Source organism: Salvelinus sp. IW2-2015, linkage group LG4q.1:29 (assembly GCF_002910315.2).
Source record: "Salvelinus sp. IW2-2015 linkage group LG4q.1:29, ASM291031v2, whole genome shotgun sequence".
NCBI classification, from domain to species: domain Eukaryota; kingdom Metazoa; phylum Chordata; class Actinopteri; order Salmoniformes; family Salmonidae; genus Salvelinus; species Salvelinus sp. IW2-2015.
The window spans coordinates 8,226,657-8,253,120 of record NC_036842.1 but is presented as its reverse complement, the minus strand read 5'-3'; the positions used below and the strand labels follow the sequence as shown (position 1 = coordinate 8,253,120).

At 41.6% G+C, this 26,464-nt stretch overlaps 1 protein-coding gene and 1 long non-coding RNA gene across 6 annotated transcripts; both read right to left on the bottom strand.

Moving 5' to 3' along the window:
* Positions 1 to 1,961: 1,961 nt before the first annotated feature.
* LOC139024945 (uncharacterized) lies at positions 1,962 to 4,294 on the bottom strand. Its single transcript, XR_011476342.1, has 3 exons — positions 3,625 to 4,294; positions 2,787 to 3,250; positions 1,962 to 2,502 (listed from the first exon to the last, which is right to left on the bottom strand). It is a non-coding gene; the product is annotated as an uncharacterized lncRNA (long non-coding RNA).
* Positions 4,295 to 11,094: 6,800 nt separating this feature from the next.
* On the bottom strand, positions 11,095 to 25,590 carry LOC111961361 (uncharacterized). 5 transcript variants are annotated; one of them, XM_070441002.1, is made up of 10 exons: positions 25,508 to 25,590; positions 21,812 to 21,887; positions 20,961 to 21,201; positions 20,305 to 20,600; positions 14,698 to 20,030; positions 14,356 to 14,572; positions 13,887 to 14,131; positions 13,416 to 13,685; positions 13,021 to 13,127; positions 11,095 to 12,066 (listed from the first exon to the last, which is right to left on the bottom strand). In XM_070441002.1, exons 2-10 carry the CDS (start codon positions 21,875 to 21,877, stop codon positions 11,849 to 11,851), a joined length of 6,993 nt encoding a protein of 2,330 aa, XP_070297103.1. In that variant the 5' UTR covers positions 21,878 to 21,887; positions 25,508 to 25,590; the 3' UTR covers positions 11,095 to 11,848. The 5 variants fall into 5 exon arrangements, with proteins under 5 accessions (XP_070297103.1, XP_070297108.1, XP_070297118.1 ...); XM_070441007.1 differs by having other exon boundaries at positions 11,983 to 12,066; positions 13,012 to 13,127; XM_070441017.1 differs by lacking the exons at positions 13,416 to 13,685; positions 13,887 to 14,131 and having other exon boundaries at positions 11,983 to 12,066; positions 13,012 to 13,127.
* Positions 25,591 to 26,464: the final 874 nt, after the last annotated feature.

The following is a 26,464-nucleotide window of genomic DNA, read 5'->3' as shown; positions in this document are numbered from 1 at the left end:
CCGAGGTGAGTAAAACATTTAAACGTGTTAACCCTCGCAAGGCTGCAGGCCCAGACGGCATTCCAGCCGCGTCCTCAGAGCATGCGCAGACCAGCTGGCTGGTGTGTTTACGGACATATTCAATCAATCCTTATCCCAGTCTGCTTGTTCCCACATGCTTCAAGAGGGCCACCATTGTTCCTGTTCCCAAGAAAGCTAAGGTAACTGAGCTAAACGACTACCGCCCCGTAGCACTCACTTCCGTCATCATGAAGTGCTTTGAGAGACTAGTCAAGGACCATATCACCTCCACCCTACCGGACACCCTAGACCCACTCCAATTTGCTTACCGACCCAATAGGTCCACAGACGACGCAATCGCAACCACACTGCACACTGCCCTAACCCATCTGGACAAGAGGAATACCCATGTGAGAATGCTGTTCATCGATTACAGCTCAGCATTTAACACCATAGTACCCTCCAAACTCGTCATCAAGCTCGAGACCCTGGGTCTCGACCCCGCCTGTGCAACTGGGTCCTGGACTTCCTGACGGGCCGCCCCCAGGTGGTGAGGGTAGGTAAACAACATCTCCACCCCGCTGATCCTCAACACTGGGGCCCCACAAGGGTGCGTTCTGAGCCTCTCCTGTACTCCCTGTTCACCCACGACTGCGTGGCCATGCACGCCTCCAACTCGATCATCAAGTTTGCGGATGACACTACAGTGGTAGGCTTGATCACCAACAACGACGAGACGGCCTACAGGGAGGAGGTGAGGGCCCTCGGAGTGTGGTGTCAGGAAAATAACCTCATACTCAACGTCAACAAAACAAAGGAGATGATTGTGGACTTCAGGAAACAGCAGAGGGAGCACCCCCTATCCACATCGACGTCAGTAGTGGAGAAGGTGGAAAGTTTTAAGTTCCTCGGTGTACACATCACGGACAAACTGAATTGGTCCACCCACACAGACAGCGTTGTGAAGAAGGCGCAGCAGCGCCTCTTCAACCTCAGGAGGCTGAAGAAATTCGGCTTGTCACCAAAAGCACTCACAAACTTCTACAGATGCACAATCGAGAGCATCCTGTCGGGCTGTATCACCGCCTGGTACGGCAACTGCTCCGCCCACAACCGTAAGGCTCTCCAGAGGGTAGTGAGGTCTGCAGAACGCATCACCAGGGGCAAACTACCTGCCCTCCAGGACACCTACACCACCCGATGTCACAGGAAGGCCATAAAGATCATCAAGGACAACAACCACCCAAGCCACTGCCTGTTCACCCCGCTATCATCCAGAAGGCGAGGTCAGTACAGGTGCATCAAAGCAGGGACCGAGAGACTGAAAAACAGCTTCTATCTCAAGGCCATCAGACTGTTAAACAGCCACCACTAACATTTAGCGGCCGCTGCCAACATACTGACTCAACTCCAGCCACTTTAAGAAATGGGATTGATGAAAATTTGTAAAAATTCCACTAGCCACTTTAAGCAATGCCACTTAATACAATGTTTACATACCCTACATTGCCCATCTCATATGTATATACTGTACTCTATATCATCTACTGCATCTTGCCATCTTTATGCAATACATGTACCACTAGCACTTTAAACTATGCCACTTTATGTTTACATACCCTACAGTACTTATCTCATACGATATACGTACTCTATACATCTACTGCATCTGCCATGCCGTTCTGTACCACCACTCATCCATAATATCTTTATGTACATATTCTTTATTCCTTCACACTTGTGTGTAAGGTAGTAGCGTGGAATTGTTAGGTTAGATTACTGTTGGTTATTACTGGCATTGTCGGAACTAGAAGCACAAGCATTTCGCTACACTCGCATTAACATCTGCTAACCATGTGTATGTGACTAATAAAATTTGATTTGATTTGATTTGAGAATAAAACAGTAAATAAATAAATAATTACCACACAAAACATTTTCTGATAGTGATTTATTGATACAAGTGGCGCGTGCTGGCAGTCAATCACGTAACCTCTCACTCCCACTCTGAGCCATTCAGTGTTGTTGTTTATGTATGTAGCTTGTGAGATAAGCTGTAGCATTAGCAATGTCTTTCAAACGGAGACCACTCACAAATGCGGAATTCTGGAGATTCTTATAAATTCTGACAACGAGTCTGAAAGTCAGGAATCAGATTCTGACAAGTGACAGTGATGAGCTGCCCCCCAACCTTGTAGCTATTGAGAACCCTGAATCTGAGGACCTCTTGTACACTGACAAAGTCCAGGTCCCTTTGAAGATGCTGGTGGTGATGGAGACAGACCGACAGTGGATGAAGTACAGGAGGTCTGTGGTAGCTGGAAGGCTGCAAGCAATTTCACTCCTCCTGACCCTGCCCTCCCTGCTGTTTGCTTTGATGAGTCCCAGTCTGGAGTGCAAAGCCCCTTGCCATTTCCCTCTGAGGCAGAGTGCTTCGAGCTGTTAATGGCAGAGGAGCTGGTGGGAGACATAGTAGAGGAGACCAATCGCTATTCCTTGGAGCTACAGGAGAAGAGAGAGTCAGGAGTGAGGGGGAAACTCGCTAAATGGGTGACAACCACAATTAGTGAAATGTATACCTTCCTAGTGACAGTCCTTCTCATGGTGATAGTAAAGAATAACTAAGAGACTACTGGAGCACAGATCCTATGTTTGCAACTCCCTTCTTTGCCACCCTCTTTTCCCAAGACCGCTTCCTAGTTCTGCTGCGATGCCTTCATTTCGTCAACAATGCTACTGCCAACTTAAATGACCCGTTACTTACACAAAATAAGAAATGTTCTTACCAGCCTGACATCAGTATTTGGTCGAGTCTTTGTGCCATACAAGGACCTATGCATTGATGAGTTCCTGATGTTATGGAAGGGTAGGCAGGCGTTCCCTCAATATATTCCCTCCAAAAGGCACAGGTTTGGGGTCAAGTTCTTTGTCATGTGCAACATGAAGACAGGATTTGTCCAGGACGTTATAGTCTACTCAGGGTCCACCACTGACATCCAACATCATGAGGGGTTTGGGGTGTCTGGGTCCACGGTGATGACCATGCTGGCTCCTCATCTCAGCAATTGACACACTTTGCATGTGGACAATTGGTACAGCAGTCCCACACTCTTCCAGCATCTGCTCTGCAACAGCACAGGGGCCTGTGGCACAGTCAGGTCGAACAGGAAGGGGACGCAGGAAGATACAGAGAGGGGAGGTGGAGTTCAACGAGAACGGTCAACAGTCGGCCACAGGGAAGGTAGACCACCTGACAGGAGAGAGAAAGATCAAACCAGACTGTGTGCCTGACTATAACCTCAAAATGGGGGCAGTGGATAAGGCTGACATGATAAACAGCTTTGTGGAATGCACTCGGAAAACGASCAAGTGGTATAAGAAGATATTTTTCCATCTGATCAACGCAGCCCTCAATGGCCACATAGTTCACCGCCAACTAACAGGTGAGATGATTACTGAACAAGGTATTTTTTTGTAATTGGACATACAGTTCACATGCAAATCACATACAGTTCCATTATGCAATTACAGTGACAATATCTCACCCACCTACCCACTGCCTCATCATCATCATCTCCCTTCCCTCATCCTCCCCACTCCCTCATAGGTAAAGTAATTACCTACCAAAAGTACATAGAGAACCTCATGAGAGAGCTGTTGGAGGAGCACCACACCCCTCGGCGTCCATCCACTAGGGGCTGTGCTGCTGCAGACAATCCCCTACACCTCACTGCACGGCATTTTCCCTGCAAAGTCCTTCAAACTGCTGCTCAAGGTAGTCGCACATGGAGGCACTGCAAAGTCTGCCTGTCTGGCACCAGGAGAAGGAAGCAGAGGAGGTTGACAAAGTACATGTGTTCAGCTTGTGACACACCTATGTGTTTCACCATGCTTTTGGGAGTATCATATGCTCAAGCACTATTGAGCACATCTGCAGCAATTAGTGACTGACTGACCTGACAGGTGACCTGCCACGATARTATGCCTTTAGAGGTGGGGAGTGGAAATGCAGTTGTTCAATCACTACATGAATATGAAATATGGGTTATGCGTATTCWGTTTTTTTCCCTTTAGTAAAACAATTTTTTGTTTGTTGTTGTTCAACCACCAATACTTCAATAAAATAGARGACTATTAGYTATTGGCCTATGTGTTTTCTTGCTGTGTTTTCACCCAGTGAAACTGTTAAGGGATGTACACTGGCATACAAAAGCTGGCCTCAATCTTCAGCTCGTAAGATGTCCAGCTCCAGTTATGATATTGGCAAATACTGTTCAATACTGCTCGTGTGTGTGGTTTCTGAAAGTACAGAATAAAGAGGAATTATTAGTCATTAGAATAAAATATTATCATGTAGTAATGAAAACAACAATGAATGTGATGCCGGCACCAAACGGGAAATGTGAACACCTATGTGAAGGTCCTGTTCTGACTGGAGATGCATAAATGTCTGCAGAGAAACAATTGGGAAGTGCTTGGGGAAGTTTGTCCGGATCAGTAATGCCTAAAAAATAAAATGACAGCAAAAGTAAAATGGCCTACTTTAATGTATATTCATGAGGAGGCGGAACACACCTCAATTCAAACTGTTAGAAAATAAAACTTGTTACAAAATAATTTTAATTGACAAGTTGAAAAATCCTATAAATAAAAACATGCAGCATACCTTGGTTTGAGGTCTGCGCGGATTAACTGTCCTGTTGCGTAACAATCACATTTTGTTACAGTGAGCGCATTCTCACGTGCATAAAAAACTCACGCTGGGGTGCCCGTTAGAGATATTTGGAACTCACATATGAAAAGGTTAAGGAATTGTATCTTGTTATATGCTAGTGTTTTGCTGATGTAGGCTTTTCTTGTGTGACTTAGTCATAAGCCTGGGCGTACAGATAAGAGCCYTTTGGGTGTGACTGCAGTATGTGACATCCTGTTTTCACAATGTGCAGGAARGTAGCTGTGTGGAAAACTTGCAGGAAGGAGCAGACAATGGTGCATTGTCAGCTATCTTAATCTAAACAGAAAAGCTGTTGTATACTGTTCTTATTTTTCAGAGTAAATAACTCACGGACACTAGAGAAGCTTTAACCAAGTTTAATTCTTCCCAAAGGTTCTGTACAGCTGTAATTCAGACAACCCAACATTTCTCACCATCACAGTTATATACATCCCACTTAAGACACTCCTCCTTCTCTCCAATCTTTACGTCTATGGTTCAACAGCAAGAAGGTAACAGGATACCAAACCCTTATTACTCACTTAAGGGAATCTGTCCTCACCTCCGGACCTCAACCCCTCCTTCACCTAATCCACAGATGTCCATCTGTCTTCCCTATATCAACAGGTTGCTCTCCTCTCGTCCACCCAACACATTCCAAAGCCTTCTGTCTTTCTTCAGATAACCCTTGACTTCCGACCTTAAACCCTGTCTCTTTCTCCTTGTAACGTGCGTCTACTTCGTCCTCCTCTCAGACGAGGAGAGGCGAGAAGGATCGGAGGACCAATTTGCACGTGATAATTAGACATGATATTTATTTACAAAAACAGACGAAGATGAAAAACTCTTGAACAAATACAAAACAACAAACGAATCGTGAAGCTATAGATGTAAGTGCACATACAGGCTACAAACGTACAACATTGACACGAACTATACTTGAATAATACAAAATAAAAAAACGACGTAGACTGACCTAAACATGAGAACTTACATAGACACGAGAACGCACGAACAGGAAACAGACTACATACACGAACGACAACCGAAACAGTCCCGTGTGGTGCGACGACACGGAAGACAACCACCCACAAAAAACAATGTGAAACCACCTACCTTAATATGGTTCTCAATCAGAGGAAACGTAAACCACCTGCCTCTAATTGAGAACCATATCAGGTCACCCATTAACCAACATAGAAACACATAACAAAGACTGCCCACCCAAACTCACACCCTGACCGACTAACACATACAAAAACAACAGAAAACAGGTCAGGAACGTGACACTCCTTTAATTCTATGCTTCTTTCCTATCATTTATTTAATATCTCAATGTTAGCCGATTCCAACAATACTATGTTCCCCGCCCCTGTTTCCGCCCATCTGCTAAACTGCCATGTAGACAGAAGAGGTTGTACTTTTTTTCTATAAAAGCTGTGAGCCAACTATGTACGTCAGGCCTTAACAATCCATTCAAAAGTGCTTGGTTAACTGCTCCACTTTTGCAGATCTTATAATAAAGTTTCTACCACAATATCTTCTGCATAATGCATTTCTCTCTCCCTCTACATAGACTGAAATGTTAAGTGTTATTTCAAGGTGGCATGTTTTTTCAGTCCTTTATCTGTCTTTAATGCATGCTTCCAATCATAGAATCCTTTAATGGTAAAGGTTGAATCTGCTGACGCAGACGCATTGGACCGGAATTTTTGGCAGGGTAAACAAAGGGCCATCTCACCTTGTACTGAATACTCTTGCCAATCTCCATTATGGTACCATGTATTAGCAAAAGACTGCTTCTTCCCTGAATACAATCTTACTGGAAATGTATCTAATGTCAGCTGACATGGCTTCTCAACCCCAGGGTCATCTGGGAGTGCTCCTCTGGATGTAGGTGGTTCTGGCCCGTGTGCTTTAGCATTGCTAGAAGCTGCTGCTGAGCTGGGTGGCAGCAAGGAGGCTGGTGGTGGAACTGGGAGGGGGACTAGCTTCACGGTTGACATAGACTAGGCTAGCCAAACTCTGTTTGCTAGCCTCATTGCCATGACTGCCAGCAAATGTAGTAGTGGTTTCAACGAGTGGCGTTTCAGCAACACTTGTTGCAGCAGATGATGCATTATTTTTAAACCAGTATCGAATATCCATTTTTAAGTAGCCAGGCCAACTTATCACTGAGATACACTGTTGTGTTTAACAACGCTCCACCCACTACTAATTCAAAATGGTGGTAAAAAGACACGTGACTTAATGATGCATGTGATAGGTCTAAAACCCTGTCAGTCATATTTACTTGAGCCTTTTTGGGGGGAAATGTAAACTTTAAATGACCTATTTTATTTGGAAGGGCCAGGAGGTACGGTAGGGCAGGCCAGACCCCCTAAGGCCCGCCCATAACATTGGCCTTGGATACTGATTGCAGGTATGTAGCCTACCCATAACCCACATCAATTAAACAACTATATAAACATGGTGACACAAAACATTTGTTTGAAGTAGGATATTTCTAAATCTCAGTCTGCCGAACAGCATTGGCCAGTCATTTTCATCCATCATGTCACGGTTTGTATTACTTTAGGCTATCCTCCATATTTCCGACAGTTACAAAACGAGTCAGGCCAAGTAAACAGTCATAGGTTCAATCCCAAATCACCCCTTCCACTCAGCCCTCCATTTACACACGTACGCGCGCCTCCGCCACATGCACAAGTGTCCGGTAGCTGAGGAAATGAAAATGATGGAGGGAGTAGGAGCTAATTAGAGCCACTGACCGAGTCCTTAACGCTGCCGGCTTCAGAGAAAAGTGGTAGTTAGTTTTGAGTTTAAGCAATTTCACACAAAATAATGGCGAGGCATGCTAATTATGAGCKCCCTATGTTTGTTTGTGTCTGATTTCGAGCCTTGACATATGTAACATTTGAAATACCTCCCAAATTAAATGTTTAACTGTTACTGAGGTTTATGTCTTATAAAATGAAGGGGGAATTATCTCATTTGAATTTAATGCTTGTTTTATCATGTAAATGTAGATGGAACATTACATTACTGAACAAAGCGCGCCAACAAAACAGAGTTTTTGGGAAATAAAGAGGGACTTTATCGAACAAAACAAACATTTATTGTGTAGCTGGGACTCTTGTGACTGCAACCTTGTGAAGATCTTCAAATGTAAGTGATTAATTTTAGCGCTATTTCTGACTTTTGTAATTCCATTACTTGGTTGTAAAATGTTTGTATGCTTTTGTAAGCGGGGCGATGTCCTCAGATAATCGCATGGTATGCTTTTGCCGTAAAGCCTTTTTGAAATCTGACAAAGCGGCTGGATTAACAAGAAGTTAATCTTTAAGCCGATGTATAACACTTGTATTTTTTATGAATGTTTATTATGACTATTTCTGGATTTTGAATTTGGAGCTCTGCAATTTCACCGGATGTTGTCGAGGTGGGTCGCTAGCGGAACGCCTGCGCCAGAAAGGTTAAAGCAGGAAGCACCAGTGACTCAATCAATAAAAATGTTGTCAGATGAAGCAGATGCTAAGTTACAGGACTGTTTGCTAGCAGAGACTGGAATATGTTCCGGGATTCCTCCGATGGCATTGAGGAGTACACCACATCAGTCATTGGCTTCATCAATAAGTGCATCGAGGATGTCATCCCTACAGTGACCGTACGTACATACCCAAACCAGAAGCCATGGATTACAGGCAACATCCTGACTGTGCTAACGGCTAGAGCTGCCGCTTTTAAGGAGCGGGACTCTAACCCYGAAGCTTATAAGAAATCCCGCTATGCACTCAGACGAACCATCAAACAGGCAAAGTGTCAATACAGGACTAAGATCGAATCGTACTACACCGGCTCTGACGCACATAGGATGTGGCAGGGCTTGCACACCATTACAGACTACAAAGGGAAGCACAGCCGAGAGCTGCCCAGTGACACGAGCCTACCAGACGAGCTAAACTTCTTCTATGCTCGCTTCGTGGKAAATAACACTGAAACATGCATGAGAGCACAAGCTGTTCCAGAAGACTGTGTGATCACGCTCTCTGCAGCCGATGTGAGTAAGACCTTTAACTTCTTTGGGCTCAACTCCCGTTAACTGGATCGATTTGACAACATCCGGGGAAATGGCAGAGCGCCAAATAAAAAAATATGTATTAAAAATATTAAACTTTCATACATTCACAAGTGCTACACACCAAATTAAAGCTTAACTTCTCGTTAATCTAGCCACCGTGTCTGATTTCAAAAAAGCAAACCATGCGATTATCTTAGGACAGCGCCCAGCATACCAACACATGAAAATCAGATTTCAACCTGCCATGCGCAACACAAAAGTCAGAAATAACGATTTAATTCATGCCTTACCTTTGAAGAACTTCTACTGTTGGCACTCCAATATGTCCCATAAACATCACAAATGGTCCTTTTGTTCGATTAATTCCTTTGTTATATCTCCAAAATTTCAATTTATTTGGCACGTTTGATTCAGAAAAACACCAGTTCCAACTCGACCAGCATGACTAAAACATATCTATTAAGTTACCTGTAAACGCTGTCCAAACATTTGAAACAACTTTCCTAATACAACTTTAGGTATTTTTTAACGTAAATAATCGATAAAATTTAAGACGGGATAAACGGTGTTCAATACCGGATAAAAACAACGTGAAGCGCGTGACCTGGAGCTCGCATCAAAACAGAGTGCACTAGGCTGGACCCTCGTTSTGAACTGCCGTACTTCTTCATTTCTCTAAAGAAAAACATCAACCAATTTCTAAAGACTGTTGYCATCCAGTGGAAGCGATAGGAACTGCAAGCAAGTGCCTTATAAATCTAGATACACATYGAAACCCATTGAAAACACTGTCACCTCAAAATAAATAATTCCTYGATGGTTTGTCCTCTGGGTTTCGCCTGCCAAATATGTTCTGTTATACTCAGACATKATTTTAACAGTTTTAGAAACTTTAGAGTGTTTTCTATCCAAATCTACTAATTATATGCATATCCTAGCTTCTGGGCCTGAATAGCAGGCAGTTTACTTTGGGCACGTTTTTCATCCGGACGTCAAAATACTGCCCCCTAGCCCAAAGAAGTTAAACAGGTCAACATTCACAAGGCCGCAGTGRCAGACGGATTACGAGGACATGTACTGCGAGCATGCACTGACCAACTGGCAAGTGTCTTSGCTGACATTTTCAACCTCTCCCTGTCCGAGTCTGTAATACCAAKATGTTTTAAGCAGACCACCATAATCCCTGTATAAGGTCACAAGGTGAGACCCAAATGCAGACACAGGAGGCAGATGGTAGAGCTCCGATATTTATTATACCAAAAGGGGTAGGCAAAAGGCAGGTCGGGGACAGGCGAGAGTTCATAAACCAGGTCAGAGTCCAAACAGTACCAGGCGATAGGCAGGCTCTTTAATTACTTGTTACTTTTTTTCTTATTCGTATTTTTTTTAACTGCATTGTTGGTTAGGGGCTCGTGAGTAAGCATTTCACTGTAAGGTTGTATTCGGCGCATGTGACTAATACAATTTGATTTAAACTGGTCATCTCTGTATATCCGTCGCAAGACCCACTGGTTGATGCTTATTTATAAAACCCTCTTAGGCCTCACTCCCCCCCATCAGAGATATCTACTGCAGCCGTCATCCTTCACACACAGCACCCATTCTGCCAGTCACATTCTGTTATAGGACCCCAAGGCACACACATCCTTGGGTTGCTCGTCTTTTCAGTTCGCTGCAGCTAGRGACTGGAACGAGCTGCAACAAACACTCAAACTGGACAGTTTTATCTCAATCTCTTCATTCAAAGACTCAATCATGGACACTCTTACTGACAGTTGTGGCTGTTTTGCGTGATGTATTGTTGTCTCTACCTTCTTGCCCTTTGTACTGTTGTCTGTGCCCAGTAATGTTTGTACCCTGTTTTGTGTTGCTGCCATGTTGTGTTGTTACCATGTTGTCATGTTTTGTTGCTACCATGCTGTGTTGTCATGTGTTGGTGCCATGCTATGTTGTTGTCTTAGGTCTCTCTTTATGTAGTGTTGTATTGTCTCTCTTGTCGTGGTAGGCCGTCATTGTAAATAAGAAATTGTTCTTAACTGACTTGCCTAGTTAAAAAAAAGGTTAGATAAAATAAAATCAAAAATGTAATCACACACTCACAAACTGAAAACATAACGTGCGCACAATTAATTGGTGAGAGAGAGATGGCGCCGTCAGACAGAGCAGCTCTGCTTATAGCTCTTAAGCTTACAAGCATTTAGCTACACCCAGAATAACATCTGCTAAGCATGTGTATGTGACAAATAAGATTTGAAAGACATAATTGATCCACTCAAAGGTGCACATTGCTAGTAGTCTTGCAAATTAAATCAGTTTATTTTCAACAGTTTCAAATACATGATAAACACTGCCAATGAGACCATGATTTGATTGTGAAACCACTGACGATGAGCATAAAATACATAGCCTCACTACTGTTATTTTATTGTTGCTCCTTAATTATTTGTTATATTTCTTTCTTTTTTTTTCCTTTCTTAAAACTGCATTGTTGGTTAAGGGCTTGTGAGTAAGCATTTCACTGTAAGGTCCACACCTGTTGTATTCTGCGCATGTGACAAATACAATCTGATTTGATTTTAAAAGGTTACCATGATCATTACACTAAAATGGAAAGTAGGCTATATAATTCAATACTAAGAAACTAAAAACGTGAAATATTATGACATCAGTAAATATGATGACATCAGTAAATATTATGACATTGAGAAATGAACTTTGCCACCCAGCATAGTATACAGTACTGAATGAAACAAAATGAAAAGTCAATTTACAGTTTACTGTAAAGAACCTACTGTTCTTTTAGCAAGCTTATATCTCATGCAACTTGCACATAAGTTACTGTATCTGTTTTGAACAGCCATAGGCTACCTTTGTAAGCAAAAACAAAAAGGTATAGTAATTATGCAGCAGTATAAATGTCGAATTGCCATTCACCTATAAGGTTCAACAAGAATTGATTCACATTATGATTATACTGAATTCATGGTATTCATATGCTGAATATAAAAGTATGATTTTATCCCTTTACTAACATTTCCCCKGTGGAGGTTTTGTTACTGGATGGCTGCAAGGATGTCCTTGTACTCTGGGGTTTTCGGGTCCAGGTACTTCTTTTTGGACACCCAGGACTTCAGACTCGCCTGCTGATTCTGGTTGATAATACCCTCTCTACTATGGTGATTCAGCATCTGATTGAAGCCAGCTTTATAGTAGAGCACCGTTCCTTCAGGAGACATATCAATGGATTCCAGGGTAAGTTTATTGGGCTTTTCTAGAATAAAAACACAAATTAATATTAAAACTTTCTGTGAAAATTAGAAAAATCTAGTGAAGAAGTTCCTATATAAGAAGGACAGACTTAAGGGATCATGCCGGGAAGCCGGTGTTTGGAGGATACATTGGCACGGGTGTTTAGCACAGCACACCGTTCTAAATGTTCCATTGCAATACTGGCTGGCAACATTCTTATCCCTTGCTTGCTAGCTAAACAACTAATGCTAAGTTACAGTCATGTCAAAATAAAAGTGCAGCCAGAATAACAGCAAAGTAGCCACATTTGCATTTGTTTAAGCTGTTTGCTAGTGAAATTTATTTGGGCACATCCATAACAATGAGATAATGAGGCACGATTTCGCCTGGCATAAAAAATGTGCTCTCTCGTCAGGACACTGTTGTTCAGAGGAGCTAGCCAACAACACAGCTAACACAATCACTTCCAACTGAAGCTGGAAAGACTGCAAACTAGCTGCACTTCATTTCATTTGATCTTTTTTCAATTGACATTTCTTCATATATATCCATAAAAAAAGATGCTGATTCATGATTTTGACTTTCTGAGAAACACTGCCTGCCTGTCTGTCATACCAACTCCCAACACGTTCATTACCATGGGACAGCTGGATGAATATTGAAACAATGTTGCAAATGTGGGAGATACAGACAGCAAGGTTTATACATATCTCATCTGTTGAAAACTAAATGTCAGTCTAAAAGAAATGAGAGATAACATCTAGATGCTTTTTATAGTGGAGATCAAGTTTATAACATACCTGGCTGGGCTGATGAGACAGTGGATTGTGCAGTCAGATGGAACAGAYTAAATAGGCATTTTAACATCATAGATTTAGACGGTGATAACTTGTGGAATAGACATAGGCTGGAATGTGGTTTTAACTAATTAGCATTCAGAATTAAACCCACTCGTTGTATAAAGGACAATAATCACCTGCTTTGTCTCTGAGCTGGTTAGAAGCAATAGGATGAGCCATGATGAAAGAGTACTTCAGTGATTTCTCCACATCTCCGCTTGCAAGTGTATCCGCCAGCAGCTTCCTATGAGTTGGAAGGCCATGTACAGTGTTGTTAGGAGATTGAGAACATTACGAAAAGGGAAGCAGTATAGATAGTAAGTATTCAATTCCTAAAACACAACAAGAATGGAATGTTTCACATTGTAGCTAAATTAAAGGTCTGAAAGGTCGAAGTAGAAGAGGACCAGGCAGAAACCTTGCTTAAATTATATCAAAATAAGTTTGTTTCTGTGTTTTTATTTCAGCCTTGGTTGTGTATCACAGGCGGAAGGGAAGCTATGGATTGCACCTATAATAATAGAGAATTCACCTGCAGCTGACAGATGTCTTACTGTTTCCAGTGGTTAGAGCAATCCTGTGATGCTGTTTGAGAACCCGCATTGTGAGCAGGTTCTCTCCATTTTGATCTGATACAATGCTGTTTATCATATCATAAAGCTTTGGATTCTTCTGTTGAAGATTTTTCATCTGAGATTTTTGGTCTCTGGCCAGCTTCAGGGAACTCTTTGGTGGGATATGGTCTGCCTCCATAATGCCTCTTTCCCCCATGTTATCAGAGTAATATTTGGTGTTTTTGACTCTGATGGAATAGAAGAGAAAGGGTTGTACTATGGAAGTACAATTCAAGTAAACACATATTTTTTGTACAATTTGTATGTCAATGCTTTATGAATTATTATGTATATTTCTGGTCTTAATAATAATGCAGGGTCATTATAATAACATTGGTAGATTTGAACAATGCCCATATGAAAATGTAACAAATATTATGCTAAATTACCTTTTGTAAGGACCAACGAATCCAAGGTGGTACGTAAAGGCTATGTCTTCCTCATTTATCCCTGAGGAACTATATGGAAATTTCTTCATGGGCCTGATATCCTGTTCATATTCCTTTTCATCATCACTCTGTGTTCTCTTCCCGACCCCTCCAACTATAGCATATTTTCCATGATTTCTCTCAAGTGCATCATTGGCCTTCTGGGTTTTAACCATTTCACTATAATCCTGAAGGTTCCCTTTAATCTATGGGTAGACATAACAGGTATCAATAACTCCAATTACTCCACAACAAAGGTTAAAGATGCAATCTGTAAATTCATTTATTCTATTTATACAGTTGGTATCTACCAATCATCTTAATTTCCTAGTGTTCCTTTGTCGGATTTGATGAAAATGACATATTTCAGAAAGTGACTTAGTTTAAGAATTATTTAAACTATGCGTAGACATGAGTAGGCATACAGTACCTGGTCTTTAACATTGTTTCGTAGATTCACAGCTTGACTCTTGATCTCATCCTCTGACCTGTTAGATGTTGCCTGTGCTAGGGCATGGTACAGGCAGTTCTTGTTCTCTGAGSYCACAGGGATTACTTTGCCATCTTGGATGATGTCAAAGTGACCACTGTATGGACTTTCCACTCCTTGGATTCTGTCTTTTGCTTTAGAGAGGATTCCTTTCTCACTGAAAGAGCAGAAATAAAGAGCACCATTGGTTCTCATTAATGTAGTTCTAATTGGAGAGATCCTAATTTGGGGAAATGTGTACTATTGTTGATGAAGGTCTAGCAAACAGTTTAGGACAAATACCTGTGTGTTTTCTCAGGCTCTTTGGTCAGCCGTAGAGTGATTTGGCCGGCTGAGCTGTTRGTTCCCGGGTAGGACTCCTCTGAGAGTGTTGTCCCATCTTGATCCACCACTTTGAACTGGATGCCTTTACCATGGAGCAGGTCACTGTTTGTGAGGACATAAATGTCCAGGGCCGAGGCTGGTCGATTAACATCACCAATCTTCTCTGCATAGTCCAGAAGTTCTTTTGTTTCAGTCTCTGACAGAGCTTTCCCAGRCTTCTGACTGACTGACTTCATATCATGTTTATGCTGCCGGTCCTGGAAAAAGCCCTCAGTTTTGTGTCTGCCAAGTACATTGTCAACAGCTTTTCCAGTGACTCCATTGAGCTTCTTCTTGAATAGTCCCGTCACAAAAAAGGACATATGACCAGCACAAGCATCTATGAACGCTTCGGAGACACTTTCKGAAATGGAGRTTAGGAACTCATCCTTCAYGCGAATCACATCTGGTAAATCATGTCTGCCATCTTGGTCATACTGCTCCAGATGTTGTTGCTGCTCTTCAATTTCTTTTTTTAATTCAAGGACAAATATGTCATTGATAACATGTTCTGTAGGAATGGACCGAATCATTTGGACCAAGGTTGTGGTGTGTTTAGCTATTTCTAAACTTATTTTGACTCCTTTTGCAATACAACTTTTTGCCACGAGGTCAGTTGCATTATTGCACACCTCAGACAGTCTGCTGATAACATTACTGACTTGGGATGTGGTGGCATCAGTCATGAGGCCAGGAATAAGATATTTTGTCATATCTTGAACTAAATCTTTCATTTGTTGTTCAAGCTTTGAGTCAATCTTATAGTTGCTGCGGTTCTGCAAAGCTCCTTTAGGTACTGCAGAGCTAATGTACTCAGTGAGACTAAGATCTAGTTCGGCATTCTTTTTGACTGTTGAATTGACCATGTCTTTGAAAGCTTTTTCTAAAATTATTTTAAAGATGGCCCCAATTCCAGCATCGATGGCGTAGTTAATGCCTGTGATTACACCCTGCTTCCCTACCTCCTGAAATGCATACTTGGTTGCGTGTTTTAGAGCCATCTTCATGTTTGTAGGGGATGCCAGTTTCTTTGTTGCAGTCTTAATTGTTTCTTTGGAGATAGATTTTGCTGCTCCCTGTGCGGATTTGAAAACATATTTTCCTGTGCCAATGATTTCCTTTGCAACAGATGAGAGTTTCTTAGTACCATTGAGGACTTTATATGCTGTGACGGCAACTTTTTTAATGGCGCTGAACCCCGCGGAGAGCAGAGACATCCCAATGCTGATGCTTTTGGAGATGGCCCATTGTGCCCAATTGAATGTGCCCGATATCATGCCAGATATCCCTTCAATCATGTCAGAGACTCCTTCAGAGATTAGACTGAAGCCAATCTGGGTTGCAGCGCCAAACGACAGGGCACAAACCAGAACTCCAAGGATGACCTGACACATACCGATGATGAAACAGATCAAAGCGTCAAAGCTGAACTCTGGCTTCTTTTTCACCTCAAACACAATGCTCAGGCCATTGTCATACAAGGCCGTGAGTTCATTTCCTGTGATGTAGTCTTGATTTTCTGAGAGGCTGTACACTGAGGATACRTCTGTTARMGCRGTYCCTTCACCCTCAAGCTCTTTAAGTTTATTTACTGCAAGGTCAATGTTAAGTATCCAAGCTTTGTGAATGCTCATCCTGGAATCTATTTGCTTTAGAAAGTTGCGTTCTCCTTCATGATGTGGTTCAAAGTTGCCTCTTGTGGCAATCTGAAAAGAAACCATGGTATTTGTGGTTTCTGACAAGTAAACATCCACAGATGTCTTTGCCCTTTCCAGTAATTCCCGTGCCTCTGTTTTGTAGCCATCTTTGCCCATGTTGATGGTGATGAAGGCTTGGTTGTACATTGCCACAGCACTGTAAAAAGGGTCACATTCCTCAACATCTTTCCAGTAGGACTTTGCTTCATAGTCACACTTACTTTTGTTGCGGAGGTGCAAGTCTGTTCTGCCGGTAGCCTGCTTAATGTGGTCATAGAAGTTTTGACTTTTTCCATTCAGCAGCATGTTGCCCCTATTTGTGATATGCTCAAGAAGGTCTGCTTTAAGAACACTGATATCTTCGTGCTCACGGATGTGCTCCTCGTGAAGGGTAAGCCACAACGCCCATGTTTCTTTCAAAGCATTGAGTGCAGGCTGGTAATCAAACTTAGGGCCTTTATCTTTAAAACACTCAGGGACATCATTCCGCCCCATTCCCGACAGGTCAAGTCTCTCCTGTTTTGTGAAGTTGCCATCAAACTTGTCAAGAAAGTCACAAAACGTGCCAAACAGGTCCTCTTTTATTTTTATTTCTAGAAGCTCATCTGTCTCCATATCTTTGATGCGTTGAACTTCGTACTCCTCTCTCAGTTGTCTCATGACCTCCACAGGCTGGCCCTGGTATGCTGGGGCAAGGTTATCCCCACAGAGGATCATCTGGACCATGCCCGGGTTTCCCTTCCGACCAGTTCTTCCGAACACCTGTTTCTCCACTCTGCGACTGCCAGGGTAATGTGTCAGGAGGACGAAGAGGCCACCACYTAMGTTGACATCCTGATCAACCTRGATATCTGTTCCACGACCTCCTAGATTTGTGGCTATGATTARATGTCCCCCTCTGAATTTGGTACTCTCAATGTTGTGTTTCTCACTGATTGTGTATAATGTGATGGGGGGATGTGGATTCTCGCTCTCTATTTTCTTCAGAAGCTCGTTTGCGGTCTTGACATCCTCACATACGACCAAGACAACCTGACCACTMTCTGCCACTCTCATTGCTGTCTTACAGAGGATCTCCATCCACTGGGCTTGCCCACTGACCTGAATTGCTGGAAGCTCAACAACCTTCTTATGGCGGTGAGCTGGTATTGTGTAGCTGTCTGTTTTATAATGCCTTGCAAGGAAATCTTTGTCGGCATCGCCCCCTAATGTCCCAGACACACCAAATATCCCATTCCCTTTTAGGTACTTTTGAAAGTAATGGAAGTTTGAAAGGTAATTAGTCACATTGGACAAAGGAGTGGTTGCCAGCTGGTGTTTCATCTCCAGAAACTGCTGAAGGCCGTCCCCCCAGCGTTTGTTCTTCTCCAACACTCCACTGGCCTGGAAGTCCACTGGGATGATAGCATGGTAGAGATGCTTGTCTCCGACAGCCTCCAACGTTTGATCAATCATGTACTCTCTGCCTTGTGTCATCATGATGGCTTTCAGGGCGTTTTCCACAAAGACTGGTAACCGATTCTCAAGGTATTTCTCAAGGAAAGAGGGGATCACAAGAAACTCTGAGTTTGACTGAGAGTTGCCAGAATATTTGATTTTAGACTTCAGCTCAGAGACAGTTGCCTTAATGAGTTTGTCTTCAGGTATGATCTCGCTGGCTCGTCCATTCTCGAGGAGAAGCATTTTGATTTCCAGGATATCAGGGTTGTTGTGCAACTTTTTCTCCTCAACCAGCACGGCTTTATTGTTTGTCACAGAGTAACAGTCAATGGCCACATCATTCTCCAGTGCTTTCTCCATGATGGTGAGCAGATCACACTGTTGAGTAATTCCAACTTTGGCCATSAATGTATCGACAGTTATCCTGTTCTCCGTTGTATCGTCTTTCTCTGTGTTCTCTAGAGCTTGCATGAACATGTCAAAATCTTCATCTGAATAGATACCCAACTCCACTCCGGCTTCCAAAATGTGAAATTCAGAGAATTCTTTAGATGTCGCTGGACCGATAACAGCTAACTTTGCAGCCTTGTGAAAATGCTGGATTCCAGTTGCCCACTCAATCTCTCCAGTATCTTCCATCTCAATTGGCTGACACATAGATACCATGGCCCATATGCTAGCAAGGACCTGTCCGAGGTGCCTCAGGCCACTTGCCTCGTGGGATAGAAACGTCACCTGAACTCCATTGTCCAAAGTCATGTAGTCCACTTCATCCACAATCACCATGTCGAACCTCCTCTCCCCACGTGTGGTCTCCTTCTCGAATTCCTGCCTCAATGCGTCTGCTGCAAAGCTGCCAACGGTTCCGTAAACTAATTGTTTCCTGTAAGCRTCCTGTAGCCTACTATCCCTGCTTTCAGGGGAGCTTCCCTGTATCTGTGGTGGTGGCACAACAGAGGATGTGACACCAAACATGTCATACAGTTTCTTCCACTCCTCTTGGTCTCGGCGAGCAAGGACTGGAGAACTGGTCACAACGTCAACCTTAGTGCCACGGACYGCCTGGATGGTGGCAAACATAGCCAAGATGCAWGATTTTCCTTCACCTGTGCCYATTTCCAGAAGGATACCTTTTTTCCCTGTTAASTTTGGTAGAAGGAGCATGAGCAGTGATGCCAACTGAGTGAGTCGGGGAAYGTAGCCTTCTATTTTCTTACCGTTTTGAGTGTKAATGGTTGAGCAGTCTTGCACAGCAATAGACATCCTTATTAGGACCTCCTTGAGAACAGCAAGGTCAGGGTWAMTAAAATCCAGTGACTTGATCATCTGCTTTGCTTCCTCTATCTTTACCTGATCCAAGTCCTCCTTTGCATGTTTTGGAAGCTCCTCTGTCATATATCCTAGAATTTCRTTCATTATGYACAATATTWTCTCTGGGTACTTTTCATTTTGCATTTCATTCACAATGGTGTCYGRATCCTTGTCRCCTTCTGCCTCAGAATACCTTTTTAGAGAGTTGACAGGGTCTTTATCTTTCAGGGCAGAGAGAGTAGAGAGAAGATCCAGCTTGTTTGTCCGCACAGTATGAAGGATCGAGGTTGCTAACTCTTGGTTTATGCCTGAAACACCTCGCAAGAAGAGCAGAATTTCTGAAGGTGTCCAGATCATGTTGAAGAGAATTTGACTAAGGAGCCCCTTGTTTTTCTCTGACACCTCTGTGAACACGTCAAGAATGCTCAYAACAAGTTMTTGAGKCACTGTGGGATTTGTGCTGTACAGCTGTTCAAGAAGACGGATGAGAAAGTCATACTTCTGGTCCCAGTCAGGTAGTTGGTCCTCTTTACTGTCTGTGTCCGAGTCGTTGGTCAACGTTAGCTCTGTCACAGCCGTGAGGATGCTAAACTGCTCAGTGAGCGATTMCTCTCCTTGGCTGATAGCACGATCTATGGTCAACTGACACCAGATGGACYGTTGAGGCTCTCCAAAGTATTGAAGGGTTAGTTCATTCTGAAGATTTTTCATTCGGTTCTCAAGTTTGTCCTCTTGCATGCTTTTGTCTTCAGTGATCTCGTATTTCTTCAGAAGTTCTTCAAACTTATTTTTCAAGTCCCCGTGCTAGAATGAAATGGTCCCAACACAAAAAAAAGTGCAAAGAAAATGAATATTTTAGTACAGATGCACTAAAAGATGTATGTGTCATGCTATAAACACTTTTTCTATTAGTGGTGTTTCCATGTAAATTGGCAACTGTATGTAAATATGAAGAAACTGTATTTTCAGAAATATATAGTAATATGTTTATCATTAAGTTAATGCAACATATGTAAAACACAAAATCATTAATGTGAAATAAAACCCATTCTACAAACTTTTTTGAAATATCTCATACCTCATCCCTTTTGATTGCTGGAGCGTGATCTTCTATCATCTGGTGTAGTACTTGTGTACGCTGGTGATGGCGCTGTTGTCCTTTTAGACTCAGCTTCTGTCTCAGCTTTTCTCGTCCCTTTGACACCTTCTTACKCGAAAGTTCGCTCTCCCTTTCGATTTCTTGCTGGATCGTRCTCTCCCTCTCCAGTTGCTCCTGGCYCCTCRRCTCCTCCTGCTGTCGTCTTCGTTMCTCCTCCTGTCTTCGCCGCTCCATCTCCTCCTGCTMCTGACGGATACGGTCTTCCTCTTGCTTCCCTGATGGATGAATACAAWTGACACKATATTCCCTATGTAGTGCACAGCGTTTGGCCAGAGACCATGTGTACAAATAAGGTGGCATTTGAGACGTAGTAGCCAACAGCCAATGTTGTTCAAACAAAATACTGATCAATAAGAAAAATATCAGCCCTGAGCCAATACTGCAATTTGCTGAACATATGAACCAATACTATAGTATTTATATACTGTAAGGAATAGTCTTTACATTAATTGGCTCAGTTGCAAAAACTAGTTGCTGATATATGATGTATTGAGGATATATGGTTTATTTCCAAATGGAACATTTTGAACAAGATAATGTAGCTCAGCAGATTTGTAAGAATGTGATGTACTTACCATAGTTTGGACATGTTGGACTATTAGACTCTGTGTCGCACAGTAGTTGAATAWGTGAACGGTCACTGGTTTCTATAATAGTGAATGTTTGACTCCCGTTCTGKTTGTYACTGTTGAARTCATATGAGAAGGAGTTGCTACRGRGATTGTCATATCTTAACWTTAGGTAGCAATGGAKCCARCTWWTGTTGAGTTSTCTTTGTACACTACCCCAGCTATTCAACGTGCCACTGCCACCTCCCTGGAAAACAGAAAATCATTACCAGATATACATTTTAAATCTCAAAATGTGTAAAGATTAATGTTCAGCGATCCAACTTAATGKWCAACAATTTTCGAGATTGATCTCAAAATAAAATGTCCAGGTCTGATATTACACTGGTTTTCATTTTGACACAGGGACAATWTTGATAAGCGTTCTGGCTTTTACTGCCAACAGCCACTTTCAGGTAGTCCACAATACTTAAAGGTAGTCTATACTCAGCAAAATGGCATTATCAAAACACAATGGGCCGACTTTATTCATTTTAACAACATCAACAGAATTCAACTCTATCAACACTGTCATTATTAGTTCAGCTCTTCATGATGTTTTCCTTCCTTTGTGGCATGCCAGCATTGGGAAGAGCCAATAATCTAGGTTTATAAATATCATGATCAGGTATTTCACAGAGCACCTTACACTCAAAATTACACTCAAAATTACATTATTGCCGTTATCAATTACCTTGCCATATTTAAATTCTATTGATTTTGTTGTCTGTAAGAAAGTTTCCCGTTAGCAACAGTAGTGTCACAGCATTACACTACGTTTTTAACTATCATGATTTTACATTGACTCAGATACTTACGWCTCCGACAAGTTCGTAGTGCCAAGTGTAAGGGGTTTGGTTCCTTATAGACACCCAGGCCCCCATTATTCAGAATCTGTTGGGGYAAAACAGCCTTACACCAGTCTTACACCGTATAATTGAAAATGCAACGTGTTCATTTATCTACTGGACCTTTTCTCAAGTTATCACACTAGCAGAGAATATGAGGTAACACTTTAAAATACACAATGCAGACCTATTACTATTCCTACTTATTGTTTATTCATTCTTATTAATAAAAGTTGTATTTATTTATTCATAATTTACAGTGGTTATCGACGGGATCATTTTGAACTTGCAAAGTCCAACAATTCTCTTATAGGAAACATGAACTATCTAAATTTGTGTAGCCCCCCGCAGTCTCCGCAAGCATCATTTTTGGGGCATAAACATGTCAAACATAAAGTAGCAAWAAACSTTTTCTTGAAAATTCTGTTTTTAGATAACTATGATGTATAATGATGATATACACTATATCTAATAGCATGACATTTAATATTGCTAATAGTTGTTAACATTTGAACAAAAATGACAAGTATGTGTATGTATTGGCCTACTGGATAACTTGTGAAGTCAGCATTAGTGGGACATCAGGTGTAGTGGGACATTTGTGTTTGAGGGTGCTGTACTATAGTAACTTTGCAAACCAATCACAACAAATATTATTGGGTTGTTTCTGCATGTGTTCTGTGCATAAAACATTTTTGGTGTCAGCGTTACATCACTTTAGCGTGTGTGGTCAGGTTTCTTCGATCATTTGACCCGTTGAAAACAAAAAAACCTGCCATGCTATGATACCTTGCGCTAGAATGATAAGTTTGTCATTCTGTCAATTATTATTATTGAACAATCTAGCTTTTGGTGTTAAAATGAATAGTGATTTGAAACATAATAACCATTCATGTAAACAGCTTTTATATTTTATGAAAATTAGATTTATATTACTGTTCCACTTCCRGTGAATGGAGTTTGAATAGTGGGACAGGAACCTTTTTTTAACTATACACAAAATGAACCTTTATAATAATCATTTAAAATGTAATTTCCTTCATTAGATATTCTAAAGTACATTGGAATATGTTGTTGTAGTTGTTCATAATATCTCAAAATCGAGTCTAAATGCTAAATAGGCCGAGCACATAAACCGCATAGGATGAGTGGAAGGAATTAAAGGGAAATAAAAAGGAAAGGGAAAGAAAGGAAGGACAATGAGGAAATGTATTTGTACCGTAATAATTCTATATTAGGCTAAACTGATTATTGCAGTAGGCAGATTATGCAATATTCTTGTAGGCCTAAACACCTTACTCTGTTTATCTTAATCAGGGTTAGGGTTAAGGTTAGGGTTACGTGAAGGGTTAGTTAAAAGGGGTAAGGTTAGGGGAAGGGTTAGCTAACATGCTAAGTAGTTGCAAAGTAGCTAAAAAGTAGTAAGTAGGCTAGTTGAAAAGTTGCATATTAGCTAAAATGCTCAAGTTGTTCGGGATGAAATTCGAACTTGCAATCTTTGGGTTGCAAGACAACTTTTGTTTTTACCTTAAGTAAAAGCATCTGTCTTATGTAACCAGACCAAAGATAACATATTATACTAATATCAGTGTCCCGGGTTTTACATTGACTATGTTAGTCTAGTCTATGAGAACCAGGCTGCCTGTAGAGGTGCCATCTTTATCAGCATCATACAAGCCGATAGTATTTCAACCACATAAAATTTGCCTCCAAGTCGAACTGAAATATAATCAGAACCATGTTGCGTCGTTTCTATTTCCATAACATGCTGACCAGACCGGACATGTCGCGTGCGTCGCAAAATAAATTTAGAAATCCATGTTATTCAATTACTTCACCCACACTGCTCGCGTGCGCCAACGAGCGTCTGCGACGCCAAGGGCTAAAATAGTACTCATTCCTATTTCTGACGCAGATCGCGCTGCAAGTCCTGCCTCTCCCATCTCCTCATTGGTTTATAGAAGCAGGTACCCACGTGCCATCTCCTCATTGGTTATACCRACGRYGSTGATAGAAAGACYAARTGTTTTGCCGGTAGTRGTGYTAATACAATGAAAGTTWAGATGCGATCACCATATAATTTAAACGATGAAAAAGCCTGGAAGGAGGAGAGATGACTAGAAACGATTCAGTTGGCCGTTTTATGTGTGGATTAATTGTCGGAGTAGAGATCCTTGTGCATTTCAGGTAAAATAACAACTCAATGTTTATATCCCAGGACAAATTAGCTACATAAATAGGACAAATTAACGTTAACTAGCAAGTGCAAGCTAACTAGCTAAATTACCATACATGTTTAATGCTTTTCGACCTGTCTCCAAATTAATGTCATTGGTTCAGAGTTCATTTTGATATTTTAACCTGCGTGTCGTGATCGCGTTTGGTGTGGGGGGGCAAAATAAATTTATGCACGATAGCGCACGCGCGCAGCCGGTTTGAGCAAGGTGTCACCGGTGTTTGAACGTTAAATGACGAGACAGAGGCATTGATGCGAGTAACCAGTCTTGTTCCGTACATCACAATCCATCCGGGTATCTCAAGCACACCGGTAAAACACATGAGTTGCAGTAATGAACATTTACCAACAGATGGCATCACTGTGCCATCTTAAACCCATAACAACCGGTCCAACTTATCTTTTTTTTTTAGATGTATTGCATTTTTCCCGGTCCCTAAACGTCTTTGATCCGCGAAAGTAGCAGCAATGACAGAGAACTTTACCGATAGAATAGATTGAAGCATTAATTCTATCGATGTGTGACATTATTCCAGCGAGCAAGGGTTTAATAAGTCTTCTAGAGAAGCTGCATGTATCTAATTATAGACAAGTTAACTAACAAATAGTCTACCAAAATGTAGGAAATTAGAGAGAAACATCTAGATCAGGCATAAAATCGTTCTGTCATCTCTGACTATAGCCTACAGGCATTTTCTATATTAGTGGGTTTGGGTCGGGCCTCAGATTGTCACTTCATCACATAGTCAGGCGGATGTGTTATTATTAATTGCGGACGTGTACAGTTTGCTCATCTGCGCACCACCAATGTAACTACTTTATGCAGCGTTCCACTGGTGTGTTTGATCTGCGCCGCTAGCACCAGCTGCGCAATCCTCCTCTTTAGTGCAAGTGAGGAGTTCGGAACAACTGAAGTAGTTTTCACATGCAAACTTTATATGTCCGAAATCAGAATCAAATATGCTTCCCAAAAATAACATGTTTTCGGTGGTAGAACGTTTATTTTGATTGGTCATTTTCTGCATTTATCTGAGCGCCAGAAGTGGGACACTGATGTATTTCTAATGAGAAAAATAGTGTCCCACTTCATCTACTTAAGAGTCCCACTACAATTTAAAGCCACGCTTTAGCAAAAGTATGGGTCTGATGTTGTTTTAGGGGTTGTACATAATACATGATCAACTTGTTTCATCATAAAAATGTAGATAAGACCCTAATGAAATTAACATCACTTGAGTAGGGGTAGACGGATTTTGATTGTGTACATAATCATCTACCAAAAAGTGTCCCACGCATCTCACCCTACACACAAATAGCCCACTGAAAACAATCCCGTGTCATCCAATTAGTTTTCAACATAAATCAAAGCCTAAAAAAAATGAGTTGTACTATGTAGAATAGCCTACACAGTGAACAAGATTTGAACTAACCTTTTCCTCTTCCCTTCTTCTCTGTGTTCAGTCAGCGCTCTGAGAATGTGAAAGTAAGGACTAAAACACCTCTAACACAGTGAATTTTGAGACACTGCAGCTGTACCGCAGCTTCTTATGTACTTATGTTCTCAGAAGCTGACCTTGACCTGACACAGCCAATAGCCACAGTGGTTTCACTTTCACATTTCAAAGACCAGCCTGCTTGTTTTACTTTACCCATATATTTGGAGAGGAGAGATTACTTTATTTTTTCCAGCTGTTTATGCACTCTTGCTCTCACCGTATATAAGTTAAGGATAACGTTTAATTAGAGGTTGTAAAAGGTATTGTAAACCATACATTTTGCTCAACTGAGATTCCAACATGGCGTGTGTTGGTGATGAAAGAAAGAGTGAGGAAATAGTGTGAGAGTCTGGTGTAATCAATATGATTTTTAAACAATTAGAGAATCTTTATATCTAAAAAATATATATATATATTCCTAATGATACTAAATACAATTCTGCATTTCACTTCTGTGAAAGGGTCGCTTAAACACACAACGTGCTGAAAGTAAACCGAAGTAAAAGGTCCAGAAATACACTTTAGCGTAACTTTGTGGTGTAAAACACAGGTGACCGTGAACATGTGATGTGATGAGGCCTCAAATAAAAAGCTGTTTTAAATAATCCACTCTGTAAAAAGAGTTGTCAGCAGTTGAAACAATAAGAAAGCTCGCTCCCCGCCACTGTTTCAGTAAAATGTTAAGGGATAGGGCTTGATAAATGTAATCACTCAAACTCATGGACAAAACAGGCCATATCTAGATTTTTGGTTGCCCACATCTCGTAGGCAAAACGTTTTAGTGGCGGCGAGTAAATTGTGCAGTAATAAAGTTTATGTCCGCCAATTCCACACATTTTGCAGAGGGGCGTAGAGAAAATGTTGCAGTTTTAAAGCACATTTTTTGTAATT